Source organism: Notamacropus eugenii, chromosome 3, assembly GCF_028372415.1.
Source record: "Notamacropus eugenii isolate mMacEug1 chromosome 3, mMacEug1.pri_v2, whole genome shotgun sequence".
Classification (NCBI taxonomy): Eukaryota; Metazoa; Chordata; class Mammalia; order Diprotodontia; family Macropodidae; genus Notamacropus; species Notamacropus eugenii.
This window is the reverse complement of record NC_092874.1, coordinates 278,542,379-278,568,968: the sequence shown is the minus strand read 5'-3', so window position 1 is coordinate 278,568,968 and position 26,590 is coordinate 278,542,379. Positions and strand designations below refer to the sequence as shown.

The following is a 26,590-nucleotide window of genomic DNA, read 5'->3' as shown; positions in this document are numbered from 1 at the left end:
TGAAGTGACTTGACAAAAGTTACACATGTAATAAGCATCAAAAATGGATTGAAGTGCATGTTCTGTGATCCCAGAGCCAGTGGTATTTCTACTCTGCCATGTAGACTCGGAGGCTTTGTGAATATAGGCTGGCTATTGCTTCCAGTGACTTCAGTCATTCATTGTAACCCAACAGATCAATGCAGCTTTTCCCATAATGAAGATTTTTAAAATTTTTATTCTTAAAACTTTTGTTCCAGAGTAATGATTTCATCAAGGTAGGGAATTCCCAGCATGCATGCTCGTGCTATAGATGCACATCGGGAGGCTGTTTGTAACAGGTAGTCTTAGGAAATTGTCTATGACACAGAGGGATTTAGATAAAATGTTATCCATAGTCATATTATTCATATGAAATCTCATTGACTGCAACTTAAAAATCATTTCACACAAATCAGTTTATTGGGATTGTTTTTTTAAAAAGGCATCCGTAGCATGAAAGTCTTGATATCATCATACAACATTATATTATTTTCTTCCATTCTATCTTGTTTTTCAGTTAACAAGCATTCATTTTCTCCCTGATCCCAACCCCACTTCCAATTTTAAAACAATCTTTTAACAAATACACACAGTCTAGCAAAGCAAATTTTCATATTGGTCAGGTCCAAAAATGTCTTTCTCCTTCTATATCTTGAATCTATCACCCCTGGGTCAGAAGCTAAGGAACTGCTTTATCATTGGTCCTCTGGAATTGAGGTTGGGTATTTCACTGCTATTTGTCATTACAATATGCAAAATTACATTAAACAAACAGAAAAGAAAAGTTCCCCAAAGGGAAAGTTATAGATATAGACATGAACATTCACATATGTGTACATATGTCTATGTATGTGTGTGTGTGTGTGTGTGTGTGGAATCAGAAATGGAAATCATAATCAAATGGGAATCACCAAATGGCATCACCAGGAATCATTAAAAGTCAGATGGCACTTTAGAGTCTCCCATTTTATAAATAAGGAAACTGAGGCTCATGAAGGTGAATTGCTTTAACCAAGGTCACACATGTAATAATCACCAGAGCCAAGATTGGAATCTTAGGTTCCCTGACTCTAAAACCAGTACTCATTTCAGAGTCCCATTACAAATTTATTCAATTACTTAGGAAATCAAAATAGATTTATTTAAATGTGATTTATCTGCTTTGAAAAAACTACAAATCTTAATAACATTGGCTAGAACTGAATTCCATTAGTATATGCAGTTTTCCTTTTCTTATCTTTTTTCTTCATGTCCTTTTGGGCTGGTGCTGTCCTTTTTATAGACAACTTTTCCTTTAGTTACAACATATTCAATTAATTCTTGGTAGCCTCCAAACTGGTAAATCAAATGTTCCCATCTAAGAAGAAATGAAAGCATTTCAATGTCAGCAAAACACAATGTCTTTTTGATAAGCCTCAGTCCAATAAATTAAAAGATCTTGGATTTTATCAGTAATCAGATACCTCCACCCTGTCAGTGTCCAGCTAAGTAGGGCGTCAGACAGAGGCAGGAAGATCTGAGCTCAAATCCCACACTGGATATTGCTTGTGATCCCAGGCAAATCCCTTAACCTCTCTGTCCCTCAGTTTCCTCATCTGTAAAATAAGAAAGTTGGAAGCAAGGTCCTCGAAGGTCATTTGAGGATTTATATCCATGACCCCTCTCCATATGCTATTTTTGGGAACTTGTTGTCAGAAACAACAACAAGAAAAATCCATCACCTAGTAAGACAAAGGTTTCCAGGCTTAAATAAATTAGTTTTTCCATAACAAACTCATGGTCCATAGTTTGGCTCATCCTCAATACTTTTCTCATTTGATAAAAATAACCAGGAAATACCCCTTGGGCCACAGGCAACTCCAACTTGAGAGTTACACCACTAACAAGTGTATACCTTGAGATAGATACATAGAGATAGATAGATAGATAGATAGATAGATAGATAGATAGATAAGTAGATAGATAGATGGATAGATGGATAGATGGATGGATGGATGGATGGATGGATGGATGGATGGATGGATGGATGGATGTTACTAATGAGTCATAGATAGAGATAGAGTAGATGGATGGATGGATGGATAGATAGATGACAGACAGAAGCAGATAGCAGAGAGAAGAGACAAGTATGTAAAAAAGATAATGGAAGAATAGATAGATGACAGAAAGAAAGATAGATATGTTGATAGATGATAGATCAACCAACTAGACATAGACAGATGATTGATTGATAGTAGATAGAAACAGATGAAAGAGGGAAGATGGGTAGATAGAAAGAAGATAGAGGAATAGATAGACATATAGATTGATGGATGATAGAGGGATGATAGATAGCAGATGCAGTAGTAGCAAATAGATGATATAGAGGGGAGATAGGTAAAGAGATAGACTGATAGAGGCACAGATAGACATAAATTGATAGATAGGGAGATGATAGGTATATGTAGGAGGGAAGGAAGGAAAGAAAGAGAGAGAGAGGAAGAAGAAGAGAGAGAAGGAGGAGAAAGAGAAAGGAAGGAGGAGGAGGAGGGAGAGAGGGAAACAGAGAGACAGAGATAGAGAGAGCACATTCATTAAGAACTTAGGTGCTAGTCTGAGCAAAATGCGGGGGACACAATTACAAGCCAGAGCTGAGGCAGCCTCAAGCCAGCAGTTTTTATACTTCCTATTCTGACTTGGGCCAATCCCAAAGTATGACTTGTTTAGGGCCTGAAGGTAGAAGGAAGTGGAAGGGGAAAGGAGAAGAAGAAGAAGGAAGAAAGAAAGGCTGCTACTGATAGATTCTGGGCCAGGTAGATCCTGATGTAGCTAATATCTAACAACAGGATTTAAAACACACGTTGGTCATAGAGAAGTAAGAGAAGAAGAATCCCCACCTGGGAGAGTTGATGATAATGAGATCTCCCTGCTTGCCAACCTCCAGCGATCCATGGGTGTGAGATCGTCCCAGGGCATAAGCGGCATTAATGGTGGCAGCAGCTAAAGCCTCAGACATCGACATTCTCATGTTTACGCACGCCAAATGCATGACTGTTGACTAAGACAGAAATATCAGCTCAAAGAAGACACCAAAGAATTGGCAGCAGATACCCAAAGTCTCTCCTTAAATCACTATTAGTCTCGTTAAATAAAATGGCTATGATGTGTTAAATATGAAAGTGTGCTTTTGGCAGTGTCATATAATGGATAGAGTTTCATATGAAGTCGTAAAGTCCTAAGTTCAAATCCCACTTTCGATACTTACTATATGTTTGAACCAGGGCAAGACACACTCTCTAAGCCTCCATATATCCAGCTATAAAATAGGATTTTAAAATATAAAATAGCTAAAGCACCTTCCTCACAGGGTTATTTGTGAGGCTCAAATGAGCTGAGGTAGAGAGGTCTACTTAGTACATTGAAGTTATGATTCACTTTACAGAAACTTTATTTACATCCACTTTTTCTGGACCATTCCCAATGTGCATATTTAAAATCAAATAACTATGCTATTTTTACAAATGTATTTATCTTATTATGTCTGACTTTTTGCAATAGGGAGGCAAACTGGGACTCTTCCAGACCCCATGTGGGCTTTTAATAAACCAGAGAATAAGACAAATCATAAAATTTAACCTCTTTGAATCTCATTTTTCTTATCTATATAATGGGAGTGTTGGACTAGATGGTCTCTGAGGTCCCTAGACATATGTTCCTATGGACTCTAGATGGATGATTCAATAAGCAATGAGACCTGACAGCTGAAGATACATTGCCAGGATATATGGCACTAGGAATGTGCCCAGAATACAGGAGATGCTAGAGAAAGGTGAATGATGATAGAGAAGGAAATAATAACATTTATAGAGTATTTACTATGTTCAGGGTACTGTGCTAAGCACTTTATGATTAACATCTGATTTTGACAACAACCTTGTGATGTAGATGATATTATTAGCCCCATTTTGTTGATAAGAAAACTGAGACTCTGAGCTAGTAAGTTCACAGAGCCAGTAAGTTCCTGGGGTTGAATTTGAACTCATGTCTTACTGACTTGAGGCTCAGTGCTCTATGTACTATGGCACCACCTGGTGGGCAATAACTACTTCGGTCATACTGTCTTCAGTTCTGGGTACCACGTTTTCAGAAGGACATCAATAAAGCATCCAAAGAAGAGTCATGAGGATGGGGACTTTGGCTGAAGGAACTAAGGGATATTTAGCCTGAATGAAGGGGACCATCAGATATTTGAAAAGTTGTATCATTTGAAAGGGAAATGAGACTAGTTCTGCTTAACTCCATGGAACAACCAGTTTCATGGGGAGATGACCATAAGGTCACAGGAAAGTAGCAGAACCTGTCCTCTGACTCCAGTCTCAGTGGTCTTTTCTACTAGTAGCACATTGCCTCCAAGCTGCAGAGAGGAAGATTCCAAGAAACAACCTCCTCACAGGGTCATCCCAAAGTGTAACCAGCCTAGGAGTGGTGGATTCCATATTCTTGGAGATCTTCAGGTAGAGGCTGTATGATCCCTTTCCAGGAATATCAGAAAGAATGTGTGTTTAGCAGTGAATTAGACTCTAGTTGACCTAGGAGCTCTAGCCTTGAGATTCCATGGTTCTTTGTTTCAGCCTGTTCCTTTTTTTTTCCTTTTGACAGCTCTGTCAGGAAGTTCCTACACTTTCTTTGCCCAAGAAGGTCCAAATAGCATCATAATGATTACATTATTATCCAAATTGGGCATTTTCTTGCCCAGTCTCTAGACATTTTCCATTAACTTTCACAAAATAATTTGGTTCTTTTAAATATTTAGAGAAATAATTTAGACAGACCTGTGATTTCACTGGTGTAAAGCTCCCAGGGAACAACTTCCTCTACCAATGGATATCAATACCTGTTGTGTGTCTTTTAGCCTTAGACAGTTGTCTGGGGTCACTGAAAAATTAAGTGACTTGCCCAGAGTCACAGTCTCAGTATGTGTTAGAAGTGGGACTTAAATCCAGGTATTTATGGCCAGCTCTCTATCTAGTAGGCTACACTGTCTCTATGGAGAAAGAATTATGCAAAGAAATACTCAAGAGGTTTTGATTCTCTAAATACTGAGCAAAACACACACACACACATGCACACACACAAACATAATTTACCATGGAAAAACAATATGCATTAGGATTGAAATCACTGCCAAGAGCAACTATTACCCCTTCATCTAACATCTTCCTTGCTTGCGGTTGCTTCAATCTAGGAGGAAAAAGAAAGTCAGTCTTTAGTTTTTGGATTTTTATCCTTTAAAGCCTTGCTTAAATTCTACATGTTCCGTGATGTTTTCCTGGTCACTCTCAGAAGGAAGTGGTTTTTTTCCCCTTCCTCTTAACCCAACAACATTTATTGTCTGTCCACACTACTTGCTGTTGACAGATTACATAGGGATTCCACCCCTCTCCCCCCACATATACTGAATGTTTCATATTCCCAAATCCTTTGGTGTATTTTTACTGCTTGCTCCTCTCCCTTTACATCTCTACCTCTTGACCTTCCTGATTTCCTTCAAGTCCCGGTTAAAATCCCACTTTCTACAGGAAGCCTTTCCCAATCTCAGCTCATTCTTATGCCTTCCCTCTGTTGATTATACCCAATTTATCCTGTCTGTATCTTGTTTGTACATAGCTGTTTGCACATTGTGCATTAAAACATTAATTAAAACATTAAACAATCAGATCAAATGAGATCATTGTAAAGTACAGTGCCTGGCACATTCAGCCTTTTTTCAGTCATGTCCAGCTCTTCATGACTCCATTTGGGTTTTCTTGGCAGAGATCCTGGAATGGTTTGCCATTTCCTTCTCCAGCTCATTTAAACAATGAGGAACTGAGGCAAACAGGTTTAAATGACTTGCCCAGGGTCCCACAGTTAGTGAGTGCCTGAGATTTGAACTCAGGAAGATGAGTCTTCCTGACTCCAGATCTGACTACGGCACCTCTTGCTCCACATAGTACATACTTTCATGCTTATTGTCTCCATGCCCTCCTCATTAGACTGTGAACTCCTCCAGGGCAGGAAACTGTCTTTTGCTTTTCTGTGCTTTCCCAATGCTTGGCACAATGTCTGGCACATGGCAAAGACTTAATATATGTCTGTTGACTCATTAACTTACATCCTGTAGAGGACAGGATTCATGTCCTCAAGCTGTCACCACAATGAACCATTTGGGGATATTTATGAAGGAAATGAAAAATCTACCCATTCTCCCTCACTGAATATTTGCATTTTAGATGATCTATATAGTGGCATCATTGCTGCCATTGGGATGAAATTTCTGAAACAGCCTACTGTGTTTCTCTGAGGACCTAATGGAACGTTTGCACATAGTAGTCATTCAACAAATAAGTGTATAATGTCAGACTACAAAATTTCAGAAAGCTAAGTCCCTGCCAGATAATATAATTAGTGGATATATGTATAATATATATTATATACACATATATAAAAGTTTCAAGCAAATATCTGATGGAAGGCAATCTGGTCATGAGTTAAACAAAGGACATTCTAGACAGAAAAAGACAGTTACAGGATTCAGGCAACTAACAAAGGCACACATTGTATACATGACAGTGATTTTTCTTTTTTCTAGTTTTGTTTTACTTTTGCTGTGAGTGTAGAAAGAAAAGGGCTGGGGTGGGAGTGAGAGGGCTGGGTTGAACTAGGTTTAGAGGTAAAGCTAGTCCTCCTTTAATTCGCTTCACCACACAAAAAAGGCAATGATAAAAGGAAACTACTGGCAGATGGGAAAAGTCATCTAGGAGGGCTTTCAATGACAAGTTGACTGGAAGTTCTATGTAGCCTTGCAAGATTTTTACTCTAGGTCAGGGGTTCTTAACCTGTTTTGGGTCAAGGCCTCCTTTGGCAGTCTAGTGAAGCCTATGGACCCCTTCTCAGGATGATGTTTTCAAATTTATAAAATAAAACACGTAGGATTACAAAGGAAATCAATTGTATGAAAATACAGTTATCAAAAATATTTTTTAAAAAATTTCATGAATCCCAAGTTAAGAGCGTTTGGTCTAGGTTATAAGATTAGTGATGACCTGAAGGAAGTATTTTACTCAATCATGGGGAAGAACCAAGTTTAGATTATGTAGTGATTAATACTAGTTGCAATCAGTGAGAAAGGTGCTTAATTAAATATATGTATACCTTTCAATATTGCTCTAAATTGTATATTGTCTCTTTAAATATAGTGACTAATAACACAAATAAAATTATATTTAACTCATTTAATCATTATGAGGAGACTGAATATTCAATTTCATTGCTATAGGAAACTTTCCATGAAGAAATTTCTTTTACCAATGCAGAGCGATATCTATTTTGCAATTTATGGACTTAGAAATTTGCCCTGGAGCACTGAAAAGTTAAAGGAATTGGTTGTCATTATTCTAAAAGAGACTAAATATTTTTGTAAATGGAGGCATATTGATATAATGGAAAGAAAGCTGGTTTTGAGCCAGGAAGACCTAGGTTCACATCCTGCTCCAATATATACTCTGTGTGACCCCTGAAAAGTAAGTCACAACTTCTCCATCCTATATTCTAGAAAATCCTATAAATTACATTGAAAGAGTTCCTTCCCAGAGCTCCCTAATCTGTTAAAATCACAGGTCTAGTCATTACCCTATTTTTGCAAATATGTGTGTACATGTGTATATGTGTGTGTACATATGTACTTACATATATACATACCTATGTAATTTAACAGAAAAACATGCTGCTCTTTTTCTGCTTATGCTATCTTTGTAAAGTGGTGATTCAGACCACAAAACACTGCCTGATGAAATTATGTCCTACCAGCAGACAAAGTATCTAAGAGGAAAGTAGAGAAATCGCCTTCCGAACCCAAAGCTATAATGGATATGAGTAAATTCTACACAGTTCCTTTTACAAGCATTGTGCTGATAGATGGAGCAGCTGAGAAAGACCCGGGCCTTAGCTTCAGATACTTCCTAGCCATGTGACCCTGAGCAAGTCACTTAACTTCTTCCTGCCTCAGTTTCTTCATCTAGCACTTACCTCCCAGGGTTGCTGTGAGACTCAAAGATGATATTTGTAAAGTCCTTTGTGAATCTTAAAATGCCATATAAATACAAGCTGGGTGTTATTCCATCAGCATAGGGAGTTCAGATAAGGAATTTCCACTACAAATGGGCACTAGCGCCTGCTCTGAAGCTAGAATTAGAGATTGGCCTAGAGCACTGAGAGATTAGTAGGTGTCAGGAACAGAACTCAAACCCAGGGCTTCTGGACACCAAGGTCAGTTGACTCCATATCCACAATGTCATACTGCCTAATAAACCAATAGTTTTAAATGGCTTGATTGAAGAAGTAGGTTAAATAAGTAGATGTGAAAGGAAAAGAGACTTCTCAAAGATAATATTATATGCTTTCCAAGGTAAATTGTCTACCAGTGCTTTTCCAGAGTTGGGACTGTTGGCATCATCTGACACTAGCTTTGGTCAGTCTTTGCTTGGGGTTTGTGAACTATTTTTCATATAGATCTATCTATGTACCTACATGTATGTGTGTGTGTGTGTGTGTAAGTAAAGATTTTTTTTCACATATCTGTACCAATCTGTTGTTTTTCAGTAGTTTCAGTTGTGCCAGATTCTTTGTGACCCCATTTGGAGTTTTCTTGGCAAAGATATTGGAGTGGTTTGTCATTTCCTTCTCCATCTTATTTTACAGATGAGGAAACTGAGGCAAACAGGATTAAGTGACTTGCCCAGGGTCACACAACTAGTAAGTGTCTAAAGGTAGATTTGAACTCAGAGAGATGAGTCTTCCTGACTTTTTAGGCTGCTCTATTTTTATTCACAGAGCCACATATTAGATGCTTTATATGTTTAATAAATGTTTGTTGATGGGCTGATTGTCAGGTTTTCAGAATTCATTGGTGCACCTGGTTTCAAATTCTGCCTGTGCTGCTTACTACCTGTGTGACCTTATATAACTCATTTAATGTCTGTGGGTCTCAGTTTCTTCAACTTTAGAATGAGAGTATGGGATGCCCTCTGAGATCCCTTCCATCTCTAGAGCTTTGATTCTAAAGCCCTGTCAAAGTTCTGTGTTGCTTGGACCTTTAACTGGACTCATTGTTTCATTCTTGGTTTATACCTGTCTTGGCGGTCCTCACCCATCTTCCTTCCCTTCACTGTTATACCTGAAGATTTAGAGCTGGCCTAGGAATAGAAATAGGACATGACCGCCTACTGAAAAACTTATGAATTGTACTTGGAGAAAAATTTCAATTTCTTCCTTAGGACTTTGCACTTGAGTTTTCTTTGCAGATCATCGTGGACTGAATCCCTGGTCGAGTCCAACCCAGGGCTTTTAGCATCCCATTCCATTTTAGCATCCCATACCAGCCTGCTGGGATGACTAGCCCCACAGTGGGCCCATGGCAGGGACCTTCAGTAACTGACCTGAATTGAGTTGGCTTCTTAAAGGGTCTTCAGATACGGTTAAGAACTACACCTAAGGAAGGTAGAGTCATCCTTGGTTTACGAATGTGCCTTCATTCTTAGCAATGTGTTAAATGACATTACCTCAGCATGTAGGCGGTGGTGGGTAGAAGGACAGCCGAACATTTTCCAGTTGCCATGGCAGCAATACCTGCATCACTAACTTCTTCCAGGTGGCTAATTGCCCGGGCTCCCAGTTCAGCTCCAAGCTATACAAAATGTGCAGAGAAAGAAAGATTGACAGACATTAACGGTGGATTAGTAATGAGATGCTAAAAAAATATGTTCCATCCCTTCTCTCATCCAAAAATTAACTGTTACTGTCTTTTTTGCCATCACGGTTTTTTTAAAGGTTGAATGAGTCATTTTTAATAAGAAATTTATTTCAAAATGATCATTAGCTAATTTGTTGCTTCAAAGACCAGTCTGAAAAAAATGAATACTTTTGTATAGAATTATTAGTGGGGAGTATTGGTCCTGGGACAAATACCACAGATTGCACCTGAAAAACAAAAACAAAACTAGATATCGTATGTAGGTCAAGCCACTGCCACATGGAGGAAATGTACAGAGGATCTGTCTAGCAAACAGGGCAAAGCTTCCCCAGCTCAACTTTTGGTAGTGTCCTCTTTTAACTAATTACTCTTGCATTTAGACTTCAGTTCAGAAAAGTTTTGCTAAGAATTAGAGTAATCCAAAATACAGTGACATGCCTTGGGAGGTAATGGTTCTTTCTGGCTGTCTAAGTCAAGAGTTTTTGACTTCTCAAGTGTAACCTTCTTGAAGTCAGGTAGGGACTGGTCCTGTTGTTGTCTTTGTATGACTTGTGCCCTTTGTATTCCTTGTGGGGGCACATAGTGGGTGTTTAATAAATGCTTGTTTACTGAATAATTATTGATTGATATTACAGAGGGAATTCTTTTCAGGTATGGGTTGGACTAGATAGCACATGAGGTCCCTCCCAACTCTGAGTTTCTAGGATTCTGTGCGTTCTAAGCTCTTTTGCTTCTATACTTCTGAAAGACAGGTGTCATAGACACTTTCTAATACTAGACACTGTCCCTAGGACAAAGTCCTGATTTTCCCACCTTACTTGCAGTTCTGCTTTTGGGAATGAAGTAAACACTTGGACTCAGAAAAGTGAGATTGGTAATAAAAAATCACTATCATAATATTAAAAAAAATAAAGTAAGAGAGAGTTTATAGGAAGTCCTCTGAAAGAACTTCATGAAAATAGATAAATTAAAAACACATAAGATCTAATCTGAAAAATTTAGAACCCTATACACATTTTTAGAGTACCTGATTCAGTTTGAGATAAAGAGACAAGAATATACGTGTGTGTGTATACACACACAAATATATAAACATATATACAATCTCATACATATCACACAACATATATACAATCACATGTACATATATACACATTTATGTGTTTCAACCATAGACATAGATGTACACATATGTATGTGTGTGTGTATGTGTGTGTGTAGTCCCATAGCTAGTAGGTAGAGCTGAGGTAGATCAAATCTTCCTGAGTTCACTGTATTTGTTGCACTACCTAGCCATCATGGTCTGCATATGGAATGTTTTCCAAATGTTCTTAGTGTTATGATTGCTCTCCTCTGGCCATGCTCCAGTTTGTTAATGTTCATTTTAAAACACTGTGTTAATAAATGAACAGAACATTCCAGACGTGGTCTAAGCCAGGTGGTGCCATCGTGCATAGAGTGCCAGACCCAGAGTCAAGAAGATTCATCTTCCTGAGTTCAGACACTTACTAGCTGTGAGACCTTGGATAAGTCACTTAACTGTGTTTGCCTCAGTTTCTTCATGTGCAAAATGAGCTAGAGAAGGAGATAGCAAAACACTCCAGTATCTTTGCCAAGAAAACCCCAAATGAGGTCACAAAGAGTCAGACAGGACTGAAAACAACTGAAAATCAGAAAAAGATTCCATTAGCTGTTCTGACTGCCATGTCACATTGTCAACCCACATTGAGCTTGTCATCCTCTAAAATTTCACATCTTCCTACATAAACTATAGTTTACCCAAACCTCCACAACTTCATATTTGTGTGGTTGATTTTTTGAACCTAGTGATAGAACTTTATACTTATACCTATGAAAAATTTATCTTATTAGGTTTGACCCATCATTATTACTTACTATAATCTTTTTGGATTCTTACTGTTTTCATCCAGCTCGTTAAATACTCCCACCTGTATTGTGCCATCAGCAAATTTGATAAACAAGGCTTTCATAGTTTCTTCCAAGTCACGGATAAAAATACTGAACATAACAGGCCCAAGAGAAAATCCCTGTGACATCCCACCAAAGTCATCCCTCCATGTTGACATCTCTCCATTCATAACTAGCCTTTGGGTTCAGTTATCCAATGGATTCTAAATTAAATTAATTGCACTGTCATCTAGTCCACCTCTCTCCATCTTGTCTCCAAGGAGAGCAGGAGAGACTTCATCAAATGCTTCGCTGAAATCAAGGTATTCTGTCTTTTCAGGATTCCCTGATTCTATTAATATGGTGTCCAAAAAGGAAAAGTCTCAGAGCCATTCTAGATAATCCTTGCAAAAAATTTATATTGAATAGTCAAAACTTCTGTGATGCTAATGAATGACATCGCAGAGATTTCTCCCTTTCCATTGACATGACCAGTGGAAGATAAGATAAGTCAATATTTGACAAGCCAAAACCACCACCAACAACAACCAAGTGATGAATAAAGGTCACTTGTTCCCAGGTTCAAGAGATAAAACCTTCACCTTGGCACATCAATTTTGCATGTCATTTATTGACTCAGAAGATGCAAATCAAAGAGCTTTGTGAAAAAAAAGAACATGAAACTTCATCATCTCTTACCAATAGCTGATAGCCTGACCCACTTTTCCTCAGTTTCTTTTTGGGCTAGAACAAGAAAGCAGCAAATGTCCAAAGGATTGGGAAGCCTGTCACATGAAATAGCATGGCTCAATGGAAAAAGGCACTGATTTTGGATTCAGAGTTCAAATCTTACCTCTTTCTAGCTGTGTGACTTTGAACAAGTTATTTTTCTGAGCCTCAGTTTTCTCCTCTATAAAATGAGATTGGATCTTTAAGGTCCCTTCTAGCTCTAAATCTGTTATCCCCTTGTTCACCTTGTTGTGTCTACTCCCCCTTCCAAAAGCATTTCATGGACTTCCATGTAGTGATCCAGTGAGCTGCCCTAGCAGGGAGGGAATAACGCTGGGCACAGGAAGCCCAAGCTGAGGCTGTTTGACTCAGGCAATGTCACGATCCAGCTAGTCAAACAAGCTTTGTATGGTGTCTGCCACAAAGGCACTCAAAGCCCAATTCTGGCTCCAACCTACCTTTCTAGCGTTATTGCATGTTTCACTTCTCTTCACCTGTTCCATATTTCATGTAAATGAGAGCTGGCTGAGGCAGTGGATAGAACAATGGATCTCCAATCAGGAAGACCTGAGTTCAAATCTGGCCTCCAACACTTGCTTGTGATGTGACCCTGGGCAAGCCACTTAACCCTCTTTGTCTCAGTTTCCTCAACTGTAAAATGGGGATAAAAACAGCACCTACCTTGAAGGGTTGCTGTAAGGACCTGCTACATTATTTATTTTATCTATAAAGTGCTTTGCTGACTTTAAAAGTACTTTAAAATCTGTTGGTATTATGATAATTATTATCCTATCCCTTGCACATAATAGGTCCTCAATAAACATTTGTTTGAATTGAACACATGGGTTAAATCAGAAAATCATCACAAACACATCCAAAAAAGGTATACCTCAGCAGCCTTCATTGGGTGGAGCTCGTCCCCATGGAAGTTAATTTGCAGCCCTATAGCTTTTCCTCCCTGAAGAATCCTTCTCGTAGAATGGAGGTCAAAGACTCCCTTCTCACAGAACACATCTATATTGTCGACATGGATTTCACCACGTTGCCCAAGTTCCTTCAGCTTAGGGAGGTGGTTGTAGACAATGTCATCAGCAGCTTCAGTCGGGGTTTTCCCCCTGATGGAAAAAAATATGGGAAGGGATGTCAAATGAGTTTGGAAAGCTGCTAGTATTTGGCAGGTGGGGTCCCATAGGGAGAATGAGGATCGGAATATTTAGAGAACATCCATGTGGATGTGCATAGCGTAGATCCGGACCTGGAAGGGGCTGTAAGAGATCACCCTGTCCAACTCCCTCACTTTACAAATGAGGATACCAAGGCTCTAAGAAGTTTACACAGATTACACAGGCATTGACCTCTACAATGGTAGGATTAGAACTCAGAGCCTCTGATTCCAAAGCCAGCATCACCTACAAGGCACTAAATAGGCACTTTTTGAATGGCATGAATGACCCCAGCAGGTTCACTGGCTGAGATACATCTTCTTGAGTGTTCTGCTGCTAGCGACTTAGCCATCTACCCCCAAAGACAGCTGTCAGTCTGTCACCCAAGTGCCATATTTGACCCTAACAATCCCCCAGTTTCCTACTCTTTTTTGCATATTGTCTCCTCGCCACACTTTTGCATATTGTCTCCTCACCCCCTTAGATTATAAACTCCTTGAGGACAGAGATTGTCTTTTTTTAAATTAATTGTATCCTCAGTACTTAGCACAGTGCCTGGCACATGGTAGGCATTTAATATTTATTGGATTGGACTGAACTTGGTTGAGTTGATTGGATTCCAGAAGCCATATGGCACTACCCTCTCTCTTTGGGAAAGGAGAAAGAACCCTTTTATTTGAGAAGCAGCATGGTGAAGTGGTAAATTTGTTGGACTGGGAGTCAAAGGACCTTAGTTCAAATTCCATCTCTGCTAAATGCTATTCGGTGACCTTGAGAAAGTGACCTTAATCTCTCTCAGCATCAATTTATTCATCTGTAAAATGAAGGTGAGCAGCTGGGTGGTGCAGTGGAGAGAGAGCTAGGTCTGGTTTCAGGAAGACCTCAGTTCAAATCCAATCTCAGACACTAGCTGTGTGACCCTGGAAAGTCACTTTACCCTGTTTGCCTCAGTTTCCTCATTTATAAAATGAGCTGGAGAAAAAATTGCAAATTACTCCATTATCACAGAGTCTGACACGACTGAAAAATGACTGAACAACCAACTAGACTTGGTGGTCTCTGAGGTGCCTTCCAGTCTTAAAGTAATGATCCTTCCTGATCCTCAGTTTCCTAATCTGTAAAATGAGGAGGTTGGATTAGATGGCCTTTAATGTCCCTTCCATAATCGTTCAATGATTCATCAGAGTGGGAAAAAGAAGCATCTTTCAGAGTTATCTGCCAAACCCCCTCTTTGGGAGGATGTGAATGATCCCATAGGTAACCTCCTTAATCAAAGCAGTGATTCTCTAGCTCTTACCCCTTTATCCACCTCCCATCATTCCTTTTTTCTTTAAAGCCATAGAGGAATATCAGAGGATTAGACTCTCAGAGTGGGCACCATTAACTCCAGGAAAGACATTTCAATTACTTGGGCACCGCATGAGCTCCACAGTAAGTGGAGGAGATGCTGATATCCAATTCCTTCTGAGCCCGTTCAATGACTCTCAGCATCTTCAGCTCTGTCTCCAGGTTCAAACCATACCCACTCTTGCATTCGACCAAGGTGGTCCCTGCCCTCCTCATACAAAGCAGTCGATATCTGAAGGTGCTGAAGAGCTCTTCTTCCGAAGCCTTTTGGGTATGCTCCACAGTGAAGTTTATTCCTCCTCCAGCCTGGTGTATTTCCATATATGTAGCACCTGCCAACTGAATACAGATTTCTCTTAAGAATAATAACAATGGAGAGGGAGGGAGGTAAAGAAGTTGGAACTCAAAGTGTTAGGATCAACTGTCGAGTAATGTTCTTGCCACTAGGAAATAAGAAATACAGGTAAAGGGGTATAGAAAGCTATCTGGCCCTACAGAACAAAAGAGAAGACGGAGACAAGGGCAGAGAGGGATAATAGAAGAGAGAGCAGATTGGTCATAGGGGCAATTAGAATGCTTGGTATTTGGGGGGGGGGAGGGGATAAAAGGGGAGAAAATTTGTAACCCAAAATTTTGTGAAAATGAATGTTAAAAGTTAAATAAGTAAATTTAATTTAAAAAAAAAATAATAACAATGGTGATAACAGGGATACTAAGACCTGTAGTGCTTTGGGATTTACAAATCACTTTACTTCTAGATAATGAGATATAGATATAGATATAGATATGGATGATGAATATATAGACATATATAATGACATCGGATCCTCACAATAACCCTTAGGCACAATTATTATGCCCATTTTATAGATAAAAAAACTGAGGATAAGAGATGAAGTGATTTGCCTTGAGTTACACAGCTAATAAGTGTCTAAGACATTATTAAAAAATTAGGTCTTCTTAGGCTGAACTACAATGTCAGTTGATAAATCAACTAATCAACCTGTAAGTGTTTTGTAGTTCTTTAATTATTTTTCAGTTGTGTCTGACACTTTATGACCCCATTTGGGGATTTTCTTGGCAGAGATAATGGAGTGGTTTGCCATTTCCTTCTCCAGCTCATTTTACAGATGAGGAAACTGAGGCAAATGGGGTGCCATTCTGTGATTTTTTTAATGGTCCAAGAAAGCAAAGCAATACCATATGCACTTATTAAATATCTACTATTTGCCAGGCACTGTACTTAGGACTGGGGATACAAATAAGACAGAAGCTGCCATCAGGATGCATTTTGGGAGCTGTGTGGAGTACAGATCATATAAAAAAAATTGAGGCAAATATAGGAGAGAAACATTCTAGAGAAAGAACCACCTGCCTTCCTTCTTTGTTTTAATGTCACCATCTACAGACATTACCTTCATTGCAAATTCATGGACTCGGTCCCCAGCCCACACTGGATGAGCATGGGCATCCACCAAACCTAAATGAAACCAGCAACATAAGTTAACCCCTGATAGGATGTGTACATTTAGAATGCATAATTTTTTCATGCAAGTTTTTTCAATGCATGATTTTTTAAAAATTCATTTACTTGTGTGATTCAAACTACTTGGATATATACCATATTCCATAATGATTTGTTCTTGGTAAAATATACAAATAACACTTCTTAATTTAGCTGGAATGCTTTATTATACTATATTTTTTAATCTCCTATGTGGCAAGTTACTATTACTAAATGTGAGGGAGCGTGGGTGAGAACACTCAAATTAGAATCAAGAAAACCTGTGAGTAAACATGCTTCTCACCTTTCCTGAATGTGAGAACTTGGCCAAGTTACTATACTCCTCTATAGAGGAAACCTCAATTCCTTCATCTGTAAAAATCAATCAGTATTAAGTATTTGCTATCTGTCATGGAAGGCACTGAGGATGCAAAAAGAAAACAGTTCTTGCCTGCATGAACAGTGGCTCCAAACTCAAATAGAAACAGGGGCCATTAAACCATACCCAAAGACCCTTTCCCTGCAGCATAGTGACTTAGAAAACCACATATTAACATTGTCTATGTTCTATTGTATTTTATTTATTTTGTTCAATATTTCCCAGTTACATTTTTATCTGGTTCAGGCTGGTTTGTCGCCTCATGTTTGATATCTCTGCTCAAGAAGCTTACATTCTATTGGGGCATATGATAGATAAATGTAAACAGTCATTTAAGGAGGAGAGAATACTGTGACTGGGGATTCCCATAGGAGATGGTGGATCCTTGAAGGAAGGTAGGGGTCCCAAGAGACATAATGACAGAGGAGAGAGTCCCATACAGGGAGGACAGCTTGGTCAAATGCACATATCAAGGGACTGAAAGCCAAATTTAGGAAGAGCAAGAAAGAGTAGTTTGGATGGAATATAGATTGTGTGAAAGGAGTGTATAATAAGCCTACAAAAGTAGGCTGCAGCCAGATTATGGAAGACCAAATGGCAGCATCTATACGTCATCTTAGGGGCAACAGGGAATTACTGAAAGATATTGAGACAGAGAGTGATACGGTCAGATCTTTCTTTTAAAAAGATGGTTTTAGAAGCTGTGTGGAGAATGGATCAATGAGAGGAGAGACTGGAAAATTAGAGCTGGGGACCAATTAGTGTTTCAGTAATCCAGGCAAACAGTTATGAGGGCCTCAACTAGGGTGATGGCCATATGGGGAGAGAGAAGGAACAGAGTTGAGAGATATTTTCAGAGTAGAAGAAACCAGACCTGGCAACTGATTGGATAAGGGAAATATGGCAGAGGGAAAGGTCAAGGGTGACCTTGAGGTCACCACACTTGATTGAATGGAAAAATGGTAGATCAGATTACTGTTGTTCAGTCATGTCAGTTGTATCTGACTCTTTGTGACCCCATTTAAGGTTTTCTTGGCAAAGATAATATAGTTGTCTGCCAGTTCCTATTCCAGTTCATTTGACAAATGAAGAAACTAAGGCAAACAGGGGTAAGTGACTTGCCCAGTGTCACATAGCTAGTAAGTGTCTGGGGCTGGATTCGACTGTGCCACCTCGCTACCCAGGATTAGATTGTAAACATCCTGTTGGCAGCTTCTGTCTTTCTTTTTCTTATTTGTATTCCCAATCCTAAGTAGAGTGCCCAGCACATAATGGATATTTAGTAAGTGTTTATTGATTGGACTGGAATTGGTACACAACAGAAATTAGGAAATGATTTTTTCACAGATGAATAAAAAATATTGTGAAGGTAGAATCAGCAGGACTTGGCAGTTGATTAGAAGTGAGGAAGAGGAAAGAATCAGAATCATAGAATTTTAGAGATCGAAGAGATCTTAAAATGACCTAGCCTTTCTTTGGTTTTACCAGATTCTTTTGGAAGCCTGGTGAAGCCACTGAACATTTCTCAGAATCATATTTTTAAAGACATAAAATAAAATATATGGGATTACAAAGAAAACAATTATGTTGAAATATGATGATCAAATGTATACGTATGGGTGTATACACATTTACACACATACACAGACACACATATTCGTGGACCTTAGATTAAGAATCCTTAATCCAATCCAATACCATCATTTTGTACATGAGTAAGTTAAGGGACTTACCCAGGATCACACAGATACTGTGTGATAGAGAGCCTGTACCAGGACCTAGATTTCTCGTTTCCAGTCTCCCAAATGTTGTTCCTTCACTTATTGTACATAATAGATATTGCAAGCAAGAACATTGTTACTTTGTTTGAAAACACATTGCAATAATACCATAATGACCGATGCAAACTGAAGGGTTCACTCCAACTTGGAGCCTAGAATGCGTTGGTTGTCTCCAGAGCTGTCCAGCACAAAGGGGTCCTGACTTCAGGATGCAAGTATCCCAGTCACTAGCCTTGCAGAATTTGCAAAGAACTTTACAAATATTATCTCTTTTGATCCTTACCACCACTCCCCATACTGGAAGGGAGGTGCTATTTCTATCAATATCCCTCTTTTATAGACGAGGAGGCTAAGGTGTAGAGAGTTTAAAAGTTTGAGAGTCTGAAGCAGACAGAATCACTCCAGGTCACAAAGCTAGTATCAAGCCAGATCTGAATGCAGGTCTTCCTGGCTCTATCCACTGGGCTACCTCTCTGCCTAGTGTATCTCTGGAATGGAGAAAGAGTGCACAACTTTTTTTTTAAAGCAAACATTTATACAGTACTTACTAAGTACTACTCACTATACTAAGTGCTTTACAATTATCTCATTTGATCCTCACAAACAACCCTGGGAGGTAGGTATTATCTCCATTTTACAGATGAGGCAACTGAGGGCAGAAGGAGATGAAATGATTTGCCTAGGATCACACAGCTAGAAAGTGTCTGAGACTAGATTTGAACTCCTGTCTTTCTGACCCCAAGTCCAGCAGCTCTATCTGCTGGGACACCTAGCTGCCTAGTATATCTCTGGAATGGAGGAAAGAGGTTCAGCTATGCTGCTGTCTCTTGACAAAAATATTCCTTAAATATAGGTAACCTCTTTTGGTCACTGGGCACCGTTCTGCACCAGGATTTTAAGCTCATAAAATTTGCAAAGCTGACAGCCAGAGCCTGGCTTGAGGTCACGTTTGAGACTCCTAAACTGGAAGGAATCTCAGAGGTTCATTTTATAGATGAGAAAACTGAGGCCCAGAATGTTGAAGTGACTTGCCCGAGTCCACAGCACTAGAAATAGTCAAGATTTGAACCCAGGACTTCTGATCCCAAATCTATTGCTGTTCACTCCCCACACAGGTGAAATATTTTTTAAGATTCATGTTAGGAAAAAACAACAACTGGCAAGAATCTAAATTCAAATCCCTGCAGTGCTACATTCTGCCTGTGTGACCTAGAGTGAACTCTGAGTCTCAGTATTTCCATCTGTAAAATGGGAGAGGGGCAGGGTAGGACCAGCTGATCTGTGAGATGACTCCTAACTCTAGATACACAGGAGCAGACTATCACCATTTACCCACTCTCACTACTACCAAAGTTGTGCTAAAAGCCATTTTTAATGACTAAACCAGAAGAGAAGTACCTGGTAGAATGCATTTTCCAGAGCAGTCAATCCTTTCCTCAAATGATATTTTAGAAAATTCTCTTCTGATGGCATCAGCCGGACCTATGGCCTTTATGCAACCATCTCTGCAAAAAAAAATGATATGGGATAAGTAATTCCTTCCATATGTCAAAAGATCTGTGGCTCCATCAGAGAGGATACTCCCATCACCAATGTGACTAGCAACTCATTTGGACCTTGATGGATAATTCTGGGAATTGCCATAAAGAAAAGCATCCAGCACTTGATGAATCACCTTCTGGTGATGAGGGTTTTCTCACTTCCAAAAACTAGACTGAAGATAACCCATGGCCATCCACCAAATAGACCTAGGGTTTTCCACTTGCTAGGACCTGTCATAATTTGCTCTGCACTTGCATACACATTGAAAGTGAAGTGGAGGACCAGGAGAACATTATGCACAGTAACAGTGACATTGTGCCATGGTCAGCTATGACTGACTTAGCTCTTCTCAGCAGTTCGGTGATCCAAGACAGTTCTGAAGTCATGATGGAAAATGCTATCCACATCCAGAGAAATATTGACAGAGTCTGAAAGCAGACTGAAGCATAGAATTTTCACTTTCTTTATCTTTTTGTAGTTTTTTTCCCCTTTGTTCAGTGTCTTCTTTCACAACATGACTAATATGGAAATATGTTTTACATGATTGTACATATATAGCTTATGTCAAATTGCTTACTGTTTTAGGGAGGAGGGAAGGATAGGAGAGAGAAAGTTTGGAACTCAAAATTTTATTTAAAAGTGAATGTTAAAAATTGTCTTTATATGTAATTGGAAAAAAATAAAATACTATTTTAAAAAAAGAAAGTGAAATGGAGACTTTAGTCAGTTACCCAAATAATTTAAGAAAAAAACCTCACACTTTTGCCTCAAAATTCCCAAGAACTGAAAGAAAAATATTTTGACTTTGTTTTTAAACTTTAAGTATTCAGACTATGATCTCAATTCTCTTCTTGAGTTTAAGTTTATTGACAAAGAAATAATAGTAAGTAATGTTAGAATAACCCAGCTTCTGCACTTGACATTCATAAGGTAAAAATTCATTAGATTTTTTTTTCATCCATTCCTGTGATTTCTTCAGTGTCGGGACTTCCCAGTATGGAAATTGCCTCTTACCACTACATGCTGACTCCTAAGTCCAGAGGTCTTAACCTGAAATCTGGAAATTCAAAAACTATTTTGATAACTGTATTGTTATCAAATTTGTATTTGTATTTGTATTTCAGTATAATTGATTTCCCTTGTAATCCTATCTGTTTTGTTTATGCATATAAAACCATCATCTGAGATGGGGTCACTAGGCTTCATCAGATTGCCAAAGGACTCTGTGACACAAAAATGGGTTAAGAGCTCTGCTTTAGACCTCAGCTTTTCTGAATGTGGGTCTTCACATCAATCATAATCTATGCTTAGATGTATAATAATAGAGGCAGCAAAGTATACTACAGAAGGCATTGAACGTGGAGTCAGGAGACACACCTGGATTTAAATCCTGTCCCCAACACCTACTAGCTGTGGGACTATGGGACAAGATGCCTCAGTTTCCTCATCTGTAAAATGGGAATAATAATAGCACCTACCTCCCAGAATTATGGAGGCAATCTAATAAGTCTGTGTATGTAAAGGACTTTGAAAACTTGAAAGTTCTGTATAAATGCCAGTTACTATTTTCTTTTTTTTAACTTTTTATTCAATAGTATTTTATTTTTTCCAATTACACGTAAAGACAATTTTCAACATTAATTAAGATTTTGAGTCCAAATTTTTCTCCTTCCTTCTTTCCCCTCCCCCTTCCCCAAGAAGATAAGCAATCTGAAATATGTTATACATGTGCAATCATGTAGAACAGATTTCCACATTAGTCATGTTGTGAGAGAAGAAACAGAACAAAAGGGAAAACTATGAAAAAAAACCCAAAAAGTGAAAACAGGCTGCTTCAATGTAATGCCAGTTATGATTACTATGAAAGTATTTTGCAAACCCTGAAGTATCCTATAAATGCCAACTGTCATGTTTATAAAGTGCTACAGAAATGTCAGCTACTATTAAATTTCTTTTATTCCAGTTATTGTCTCATCTTCCAGTCATAGGCTCATGGAACTGTAGATCTGGAGCCCTTAGGAGACATCTGGTCCAATCCACTCATTTTGCATGTGTTTTTTTTAAAGGATGGTATTTTTGTAGCACTTTACAAATGTGATCTCATTTTTATCCCCGCAACAACCCTGGGAGATAGGTACTATTATAATCTCCATTTTATATATGAGGAAACAGAGGCAGGCTGAGAAGAAGTGATTTCCCTGGTATCTCCTAATGCCTGAGGTTATATTTGACCTCAGGTTTCCAGAATTACAAGTCTGGCACTCTCACCCCAGCACTACCCAGCTTCCCAGTCTTTAACCGCCAAATTTGGAACCTGCTTCTCAGTTCCAGAGACAAATACACTTCATGAGAAATAGAGCTCCCCCAAAACTCTTCATTCTTGAAGTTTGCTGCAGGAAAGACCAGAAATGTGCCTTGGTCTCTTACCCATCTTAGCGGAATAATATACTTTCTCTTCTGATGGGACAGCTTCCCTTTTCCCTGTCTGTCACTCCTCAGAGGCTCGTTACTACTAACTCAGAGTGCCTCAAAAGTCTTCGTGAAGCTGTAAGCTTTATTACCTCAATCCAGAAGCAGTTATTGCTTCTAGTTATTACTAGGTCCATTTTACAGAGGAGGAAACTGAGGATCAGAGAGGTGAGGCTTTAACTTTCAAATGGCTATTTAACCATACAGCTAATGCAAGTATTATTTGAGGCATGTAGAAGGGGAGGGGTGGTCCAGATCTGGGATTTCATATGCAGAAACATTGACACAAATATGAGAACTCCTTAGTAACTTAAACTCTTTGAGAACTGACTTTTAATGTTATTATTGAGTTTAATATATCTTAAGCTATTAGTAAATGTAACATAGGCTAATAATATTATACTTAAATAAACTATGTGACCATGAGGAAGTCACTTGACTCCTCTGAGTCTCTTTACCTTAGTCCGTAAAATGAGGATAATACTGGCATCGCTTACCACCCAGGCCTGTGGTGAAGAAAATGCTTTGAAAACCATTAAAAGGCCATACGAATGGGAGTTGTGGTTTTACAGTTGAGGAAACTGAGGCTGAAAAGTTAAACGATTTGCCCAGGGTCACAGAGATAATAAGTGAGTCTGGATTTGAACTCAGGTCCATCCTGACTCTAAGCCCAGGGTTTTATCCACCATACCACCTAGCTACCTCTTGTAAGAGCCTTGCCTCAGACATGTACTAGTTATGTAATTCCAAGCAAATCACTCTGTTCCTCTTCATCTGTTAAATGAGAGTAATGATATTTACCATGCCTACTTCTTAAGGCTCACTTCTTCAGTGAGCATTCTGTAAATCTTTAAGTAGAGATGAGAATTAGTATACTACCTTGGGGAGTCCCAATAATCATTTCCCATCCATGTTTTGATAAAGCATTAGCTGTATTAGTTATTTTAATAATACCCACTGGCTCATCTAGATCAGGAAACAATTTCTATTAAATCACAGGTCTACAGCTGGAAGTGACATCAGCAACCCAGTCCTACCTTCTCATTTTCCCAGAATGAGTAAACTGACGCCTGGGGAGGTTATGTCACTTACATGGCCATCAAGTATTTGTGGCAGGCCATTTTAGCTATACCCACAGAGCACTGTTGGTAGAATTTGAACCCAGATTCTTTGACTTCACAGTCAGGACGCTCTCCACTGTACCATCCTGACTTCCTAATCAACTATTGGTTCAAAGAATTCAACAGAAGGCATTCATTTTAACTAGACTGTTCCTATTTGGAAGAGTAGTCATGGAAATAACTGGTCCTGGAGTTAAAGTTGAATTCCAGCTGGGGAGATTATGTATGACCTTGGGTCACTGAACTTCTGTGCCTCAGTTTCCTCATCTGTAAAATAAGAGAGTTAGATTAGATGATCTCTAAGGTCCCTTCCAGCTCTAGTGCTATGAAACTGCCTTAACTAACGCCTAGAGTGCTGGATCAAAACCAGAGTTCAAATCCTGCCTCAGACACTTCCTGGCTGGCTAACTGTCACTTAAGCTGTCTGCCTCAGTTTCCTCATCTGTAAAATGAGGATCATAGTAATAGCATCTACCTCATCCTGTAATTAATAATAATAACAATAACATCCACCCCATCTGTAAAATGAGGTTAATAGTGATATCTACCCTCCAGGGTTGTAAGCATCAAATGAGATCACATTGGTGAAGTGTAAAGGGCTAATTGCTTTGGCATCCTCTAGGGGAATAAGATCAGGAGTTCCCCCTTCCCTCCCCAGGTCCTTTGAACAGCTAGAGAAAGAAAAAGTAAAAACTGGCAAATACCCACGGGGAGGTTATGCGCTCCCAGTTCCCAGTTCCTACGGCATGCGTCATCCCTCATATGATTTGGAGCCCAAAGGGCATCAGTGACAGGACAAGAAGTCACTCAGTCCGTCAGTCAAAAAGCATTTGGGAATCTTAATAGTTTCCTGGTCCAAGCGCCTCATTCTATAAGATCAGAGTCCTAAAGATTAAATAACTTATCCAATATTACACGGGTAGAATTTGAACCCAGGTCCTCTGCCTCCCAAGTCCAGCCGCCTCTCCAGGGTTTCCCCCCTAGCCCATCTCCTGCCATTCTTACGGCGGGGCTGCCCGGAAAGGCCGACCTACCTGCCCACCACCAGGCTGGCGTTCTCCAGGATGGCCAGGCTCCGCATCGCTTCCCCCACCAGATAGGGCTCGCCCTGGGCGCAGACTAACACCACTTGCTGCGCGTTCTCCAACAGGAGTCTCTGGCTCTCGCTCATTTTCCCGTGGCTGCAAAGGCTCGGGCCCGGGGAAGTGGGAGCTGGGGACAGCGAGGAGGAAGGGCAGTGGAGGAGCATGAGCCAAGGTTGCCTGGACCAACAGCTCTGGGGACAGTGAGGGGGGAGTGTCCGTTCCAGAGTCCAAGGGGTCAGTTTTCACTGTGTTGCATCGGAAAGAGCTTTCAATTTACCTTTTAAAAGCCAATTTGCAATGTTTTAAAAATGAATGTTAAAAATTGATTTTGCATATAACTGGGGGAAACTAAAATACTGAATAAGATAAATACTCGTTTAAGGCACCCAAAAGTCTCACGCAACGGAGTTTTTGTTGTTCAGTTGTATCCAATTCTTCCATGGGGTTTTCTTGGCAAATATACTGGCGTGGTTTGCCATTTTCTTCTCCAACGGACTAAGGCCAACAGTCCTTAAGTGACCAGGTAGTGTTGAAGGTTGGATTTGAACTTAGGTCTTCCAGACGCGAGATCCAGCACTCTATTCACTTAGCAGCTGCCTAATATTTGAATAAAACGACATTCTGACTTTTAGTATTAAAATTGCCTGAAGCTCAAAAAAATAAAATGACTTGCCCAGGGTCTTACCCCTCCTAAGGGTCAGAACCTGGGTTGAACTCTTACTGACTCCAGTTTTTGCTTTCTGTCACCCAGAATTCCTATCCTCTGCTGAGCAGAGCATGGAGTTTTCCTGGGGGGCATTTATTTAATTGAAAACCCAGGGGAAAAACCAGTAAGAAGTTTTAAAAAGAGTTGGTGAACAGATACCATTATAGACAGAGGAAGGGAGGAAAGAGAAATAAGGGAAACAGTGTGAGGATCTGGGAGGGTCTAGGCAAGTCTAGACAGAAGGGACAGAGAGTGGGCAGGGGGGACCCAGAGTAACTAGGAGAAACTGAGGGTTCTGGTAACAGGGGAGGAAGAGACTGGAAAAAAAGATTCCAGAAATATTAATAATAGCTAATATGTATATAACATTTATTATGTGCCAGGCACTTTACAGTTACCTCTTTTGATCCTCACAACCCTGGGAGGTAGGCGCTATCATTATCCCCATTTTACAGATAAGGAAACTGAGGCAAACGGGTTAAGTGACTTGCTCAGGGTCACACAGCTAGTAAGTGTCTGAGGTTGAATTTGAACTTAGGTCTGCTCTATCCACTGCACATCTAACCACCTAGATGTGCAGAAAGTAGGTGTTTAATCCCTGAGGGAGTCTCACCTAGAGGAAAGGACCAGATCCTAGTAAAGGATGGTGTAGGAACTGATGAGAAAAGACATTGTGCTTCAGCAGAGGTCCCCTGGACTTGAAGTCATAGAATCTGAGATGGAGAATGGGAAGAGACCTTAGAGGCCGACTCCTCTTACATGTGGAGGGCACTTTCATAGGACAACAATAACAACAATAGCTAGTATTTATATAGTTTACAACTATATATTTAAACTATATCCTATATGTATGTATCATATAGTTTAAGCTTAGGTTTTATAAAGCACTTCACAAACATTATCTCATTTTATCCTTACAACAGCCCTGGGGAAGTAGATGCTTATCCTCAGTTTACAAATGAGAAACTGAGGCAGGCAGCCATTATGGAACCTGCTGGGGTTACATAAAGTCTTTGAACTCTGGTTTTCCCGATTTCAAGCCCAGCACTCTAGCCACTGAGACCCT

The 26,590-nt window shown here is 39.5% G+C and overlaps 1 protein-coding gene across 1 annotated transcript; it reads right to left on the bottom strand.

The window, feature by feature from the left end:
* Window positions 1-419: 419 nt before the first annotated feature.
* AMDHD1 (amidohydrolase domain containing 1) lies at window positions 420-25,017 on the bottom strand. The gene is made up of 9 exons (XM_072655636.1): window positions 24,768-25,017; window positions 20,000-20,106; window positions 16,353-16,417; window positions 14,999-15,276; window positions 13,317-13,542; window positions 9,600-9,724; window positions 5,148-5,241; window positions 2,898-3,058; window positions 420-1,378 (listed from the first exon to the last, which is right to left on the bottom strand). The coding sequence occupies exons 1-9, from the start codon at window positions 24,980-24,982 to the stop codon at window positions 1,255-1,257; spliced, it is 1,395 nt and encodes a 464-aa protein (XP_072511737.1). The 5' UTR covers window positions 24,983-25,017; the 3' UTR covers window positions 420-1,254.
* Between the last annotated feature and the right edge of the window lie 1,573 nt (window positions 25,018-26,590).

Coding starts and splice junctions, on each gene's coding strand:
- AMDHD1 (XM_072655636.1), bottom strand. CDS start 24,982: ATGCTCCTCCACTGCCCTTCCTCCTCGCTGTCCCCAGCTCCCACTTCC. Junction 15,277..16,352: donor TCCATGAATTTGCAATGAAG/GTAATGTCTGTA, acceptor ATCTGTATTCAG/TTGGCAGGTGCTACATATAT. Junction 13,543..14,998: donor GGAGCTCATGCGGTGCCCAA/GTAATTGAAATG, acceptor TTTTTCCATCAG/GGGGAAAACCCCGACTGAAG.